At 37.4% G+C, this 6,361-nt stretch overlaps 1 protein-coding gene across 1 annotated transcript; it reads right to left on the bottom strand.

The window, feature by feature from the left end:
* Positions 1-2,488: 2,488 nt before the first annotated feature.
* LOC111436650 (somatic embryogenesis receptor kinase 2-like) lies at positions 2,489-5,343 on the bottom strand. The gene is made up of 7 exons (XM_023074365.1): positions 4,937-5,343; positions 3,737-3,869; positions 3,564-3,635; positions 3,015-3,158; positions 2,853-2,924; positions 2,698-2,769; positions 2,489-2,598 (listed from the first exon to the last, which is right to left on the bottom strand). The coding sequence occupies exons 1-7, from the start codon at positions 5,022-5,024 to the stop codon at positions 2,499-2,501; spliced, it is 681 nt and encodes a 226-aa protein (XP_022930133.1). The 5' UTR covers positions 5,025-5,343; the 3' UTR covers positions 2,489-2,498.
* Positions 5,344-6,361: the final 1,018 nt, after the last annotated feature.

Below are 6,361 nucleotides of genomic sequence, written 5' to 3'. Positions count from 1 at the left end.
CATTAGCTCCTTCAACTCCCATTTTACCGGTTCATGATCCATCCTACCCAAACATCCATTCTAATCCTTCTATTCCTTCGTCGTCTCCTCCGCCTTCTATTCCTTCTCCAAATTCATCCGTTCCAGATTCACCAGATTCACCCATTAAATCTAATCTTATCCCACCTGATACATCAGTTCCACTCTGACATTCTACTCTTACCAAACAACCTCCAGCTTATTATAATGATTATGAGATGTCTTCTGGAACCAATCATTTAACCTCTAGCTCAAGTCCCAACACTGGCACCAGGTATCCCCTTCATCATTACCTTTCATTCACTCGTTTTTTTCCTACTCAATGTGCTTTTCTAGCTCTTATTACAGTCCAGACAGAACCTAAAACCTATGATGAGGCAGTTGGCAACCCATTATGGCAGTAGGCTATGAATGATGAAATTGCAGCTTTGGAATGTAATCATACTTGGTCACTCGTTCCTCTACCACCTTGCCATAAAGCTATTGGTTGTCGTTGGGTGTACAAGATTAAACACAACTCTTGGTTCTATTGAACGTTATAAAGCTCGACTGGTAGCAAAGGGATACATTCAAGTTGAAGGTGTTGATTACAAAGAGACATTTTCTCCTATAGCGAAATTTACTACACTTCGTTGCTTACTCACTATTGCCGCTGCTCGAAAATGGTTCACTCATCAGTTGGATGTTCAAAATGCCTTTCTCCATGGTAATCTAGACGAGGAAGTCTATATGTCTTTACCACTAGGTATTTGCCGACAGGGGAAGAATATAGTATGCCGGCTTCATAAATCTGTTTATGGTTTAAAACAGGCTTCTCGCAATTGGTTCTCCATATTCTCTACCACTATACAAAATGCAGACTACACTCAGTCCAAAGCAGATTACTCTTTATTTACTAAGAGTAAAAGTACTTCTTTCACTGCAGCTCTTATCTATGTTGATGATATTCTGTTGACAGGCAATGATTTCGAAGAAATTCAACATCTCAAGACTAGTTTACTCGAGAAATTCTTTATCAAAGATTTAGGGAATTTGAAATATTTCCTAAGTATTGAATTTTCTAGGTCTAGAAAAGGAACTTTTATGTCTCAAAGGAAGTATGCTCTAGACATTCTTTAAGACACAAGTCTTACGAGAGCATGTCCAGAAAAATTTCCTATGGAGCAAAATCTAAAACTTTCTTCAACCGGAGGAGAAAAGTTGAATGATCCAAGTAAATATAGACAGTTGGTTGGCAGATTAATATATTTAACCGTTACTGGGCCTGACATAATGTATTCAGTTCGTATGCTTAGTCAATTTATGCATGAACCAAGAAAACCACATTGAGAGGCAGCTCTTCGAGTTTTGAGATATATCAAAGGTACTCTTGGTTAAGGACTTCTACTACCTAAAGGTACTCTTGGTTAAGGACTTCTACTACCATCTAAAAATAACTTGAGATTACAAACATATTGCGATTCAGACTGGGGTGGTTGTCGAACTTCCAGACGGTTTATTTCTGGGTTCTGCATTTTCCTTGGAAATTCAATTATTTCTTGGAGGTCTAAAAAAACAAACCAATGTGTCCAAATCATCAACAGAAGCCGAGTATAGAGCTATGGCAAATACTTGTTTAGAGTTAACTTGATTAAGATACATTCTCCAAGACTTGAAAGTTCCACTGTCCGAACCAGCATCATTATATTGTGATAATCAAGCAGCATTACACATAGCAGCCAATCCAGTTTTTCACGAACGTACGAAACACATTGAAATAGATTGTCATATAGTTCAAGAAAAATTACAAGCTAGAATCATCAAGCCATATTATGTTTCGACTAAAATGTAATTGGAAGATATTTTCACTAAAGCTTTGGGAAGCCATCAATTTAGAGTATCGAGCTATGGCAAATACTTGTTTAGAGTTAATCGAGCTATGGCAAATACTTGTTTAGAGTTAACTTGATTAAGATACATTCTTCAAGACTTAAAAGTTCCACGCAATTTACTTTATTTGAGAATCATTCAAGCTCGATATGATCAATCTTGCTTGTGGAGTGATTCGAATCTCAATCAAGTGTTCCTTCCTTGAGATATTTGATCAACAAGAATCATGCAAGCTACATATGATCGATCTTACTTGCGTTGTGATTTGAATCTCAAACAATGTTCACTTGTGTTGTGATTTGAATCACAAACAATGTTCTTGCCTTGAGATATTCAATCAACAAGGTAATCCGACTTACTCTCCTCGTAGTGATTTCCACATATCATAATATTTAGAGTATATATTATTTATAGAATATATCTTAGATATTATATCTTAATATTCTTTATTTATGATTTGATTCACCGTATATTTTATTTTATTCTCAATATTTAATTATTTTATATTTTTCTCATTGGTACATATTAGTTTCTAACTTGTATCCTAAGAATATCAATATCAATGAGAATACATGCCTTCCCAATTCTATTTCTATTTCTATTTCTCATTCTTAACATGGCGGGGCAAAGGGTGGAGGAGGAGAAAACGGAGGCGATCCAGGGCAAGGACGTCCGATAACAGGGCCACAAAGATCCAAGTTGTTGGCAAAACTGTCGGGGGGGTAAACGAACCAAGTTGTTCAGCTATGTCGTAAAAATCAAAGTTAGAAACCACGGACTCGTAACAATCATCAAAAAAAAAAAAAAAACCTGATGGGGGTGAACAAGGAGAAGGAACCGTTATCTGGAACCACGCCCGAGAGATGGTTATTCGATAGATCCCTAGAAAAGAAACGCTATCCTCATAATTTGTACAATATCGATACAATTTGGCGAACTTTTGAAGGCGAGCGAGGTATACTCACAACACTTGAAGGGATGAGATATTCGTCAATGACATAGGAATAGGACCTGATAAGCTGTTGTTGTTCAGCCGGCTATCCATATTAAAACATTCCAAGAACAAACAATGTAAGAACTAAACAAAACAACTCAATCAGAATAGACTAATTAGAACTGCAACTCACAGGAATCGTAGTTTTGACAGCTTGCCTAACGTGTCGGGAATTGGACCCGAAAATCTGTTCAAATAAAGATCTAAGCTCACCAAACTAGTCAGATTTCCCAGATCACTTGGGATTACTCCACTTATGTTGTTACTGTAGAGCTCTCTGTCATCAAGAAAGGGGGAAACAAAGATTTTTAGTCAAATAAAAGATTGATGATGAAAATGGAAAAACTATCGTCGATATTATTATGCGCGATCAATAACACGTCGGATTCGAGCCTTCTAGGACGTTCAGGATATTATGTACAAGAGATTTCGGTTGACCACTATAAATGACACGTTAAGTGTTCTTCATCATAGATAATAGAAAACTTTAGGAAGAAACAGAAGATTATGATCAAGATCCCATGCCTAGGGTTCATAGTCTTAGAATAAATTATATCATCCCCACACATAATCAGTTCAAACAGATTTTCCCTCAACAAAATTCGATATCATTGCTGCCCATTGTACTGATGGAATATATTACAAGACCATGACAGCTTGAAAGAGACCGGACGGTACTTACAGATACTGCAAATTTTTTAGCAAGCCAAGCTGTGGAACAAGTGTGCCCGATAAAGCTGCGTGTCCAAGATCACTGAAGAAACGTAAAACAAGAGCTAGATTATTTGCAGTCCTGTGAATTATTACTTATCATACGCGTCTCTAGACGAGACCATGTATGAGCGAATAGCTTACACTCGTACGACACTATTATCATTGTTGCAAGTAACATGAAACCATGTACAGGGATTGACAAGTGTGGGATCCCAACTCTGCAAGACATTGTTAGGATCCTGCAAGCTGGTTCTTAGGCTATGCAAAGCATCACCTGTTCAAAAATAAAAGTGAACTTATTAACAAAGGGATAAGAACAACATGCCAGCACAAAGAAAAAAGAGTTCCAACAGACTAAACTGTTTTGAAAACACTAATCTTCAAAACTAATCTAATAGCCCCGACCCACCGCTAGCAGATATTGTCCTCTTTGGGCTTTCCCCTCAAGGTTTTTAAAACGTGTCTACTAAGGAGAGGCTTCCACGCCCTTATAAAGAGTGTTTCGTCCTCCTCCCCAACCGATGTGGCATCTCACAATCCACCCCTCTTCGGAGCCCGGCGTCCTCGCTATTGAAGCTCAGCCTTCTCGCTAGCACATCGCCCGATGTCTAGCTCTGATACCATTTGTAATGGTTCAAGCTCACCACTAGCAAATATTGTCGTTTTTGTGCTTTCCCTTTCAGGCTACCCCTCGAGGTTTTTAAAACGCGTCTACTAGGGAGAGGTTTCCACACTCTTATAAAGGGTATTTCGTTCTCCTCCCCAACCGATGCGGGATCTCACAGCTACGAAGGTCTTAGCTGCCACAACGACCATCAAGTCCATAGTTCAAGATTTATAAACAAGTCATTGGAAGTTCCCTGATTTCATCTAACATAAACATTCGAAACAGGGACGAAAGAACACGAATTACATCCCATGACCCAGCAATCAACCATTGATCATTTACAACAAGAAATGAAGGAAAAGAACCAACAGACCCTTTTGTATTATCCATGTTGTGGCCTATAAACTTCGAATTCCCCTCAATGGAGAACCCATTAAGGTGTCTTCCAACTTCTACAATAGATATTAGATTACATATTTCAGTCTTATGCATAAACCTCTAACAAACACCATTGGCAGCTTGAATATCATCCTAATCTTACAACCAAGCCAACAAGGAGACAAAAGCACACAAAATAATGAACTATTTAACCTCCAAGAACAATTCCAGTTGTCCAAATACACAAGAAACAAAAAGGAGATAGAGAAGAACAGAGGCATTTCCACATTCAGAAGTGATTTAACACAAAAGGAACGAATTCAGCAAAGAAGAAAGCAATTCCAAGCAGAACGAACCTTCCATGTTAGCAGAAACAAGCCATAGTGAAGGAAGCAGCAAGATCAAAGAGACAAAACCCAGAGCCAAAACTTTGTAGTGCTCCATCTTGATTAAGTGATCATCAACATCAGATCCAAATGGTAAAACTCACAAACAAACCCAAAAACCACAGAATCACCAAAACCCCAGTTGGGAAACAAAATCTAAACCCCAAAAAACTCCGCGAGAACTCAAAACTCGAAAACCAGTTCAAAAATCCATGAAGAACTTCAACATTTAAGCTCGAACACAGAATCGTGAAGAACAAGCAGCACGCAAAGCCGATCTGGGGAGAGATGAACACAGAAGAGAGGAAAAAAATCAGAAAATTTCAGACATTATTTGTTTTCCCCTTTCACGGGCATAGCTTTGTTCTATCGGGGAAGGGATAATGAAAGAGACCAGAATAGATAAAATAAAAAGGAATTGGGAAAGAAATAGAAATAATGAAAGTTACCGTGCTTTCTTATTGTTTTCTTAACTCAATACTCATGGTTACACAATTCGATTTATAGCCTTGTACACTAACTCATAGTTACACAATTCCAGTATTTATAGGTTTTGGATCAGAAATTCTATAGGCTTATACTGTATCAATAGTAAATTATGGAAATTTAGATAGATTCAAATCTATCTCCTAAAATCTTGGTAATTTGAATACTTTGAATAGTAGTTTAACTCCTTTAAATCATATCTTCATTTTGAATACTTTGAATCATATCTCAACTACTTTGAATCAAATCTCGACACTCCCCTTGATTCAAAGTTGCAGATGTCAAGTACATAACCTTTCTTTTGACAAAACCTTCCTAAGTATGTCTGCTTTAAGCCATAAATTGTTGGAAAGAGGGAGAGTGAAAGAGATAAGAATAGATGAATGGTGCAGTGCTTTATTATTGTCTACTGACGACTAGAAATAGTAAATCATCGAAATCTAGAAAAAATTCAAATCTACTAACAATCTCCTAGTTTGAATATTTGAATCATATATCAACTACTTTGAATCATATCTTCATTTTGAATCATATCTCAACACTCCCCCTTGATTCAAAGTTGCAAATGCCAAGTAATCGTCTGAAGTAGCAAAACTTTTCTTTTGACAAAGCCTTGGTAAGTATGTCTGCTAGCTGTTCATCGGTGTTACAATATTCCAAGTCAATTTCTTCGTCTGCAACAAGATCACGAATATAGTGATGTCAAAGTTCAATATGTTTTGTTCTACTGTGAAACGCTGGGTTCTTTGTCATAGAAATAGTTGCTTTATTATCACAAAATATCTTTGTTGCCCCTTTTTGCTCTTGTTGAAGATCAGCTAACATTCTTCTTAGCCAAATGGCTTGACACGCTGCTGAAGTTGCTGCAACATATTCTGCTTCTGATGTTGACAACGCCACTGTTGCTTG

This window comes from Cucurbita moschata, unplaced genomic scaffold (genome assembly GCF_002738365.1).
Source record: "Cucurbita moschata cultivar Rifu unplaced genomic scaffold, Cmos_1.0 Cmo_Scf00058, whole genome shotgun sequence".
Lineage (NCBI taxonomy): Eukaryota > Viridiplantae > Streptophyta > Magnoliopsida > Cucurbitales > Cucurbitaceae > Cucurbita > Cucurbita moschata.
This window is presented reverse-complemented; position numbering and strand designations above follow the sequence as displayed.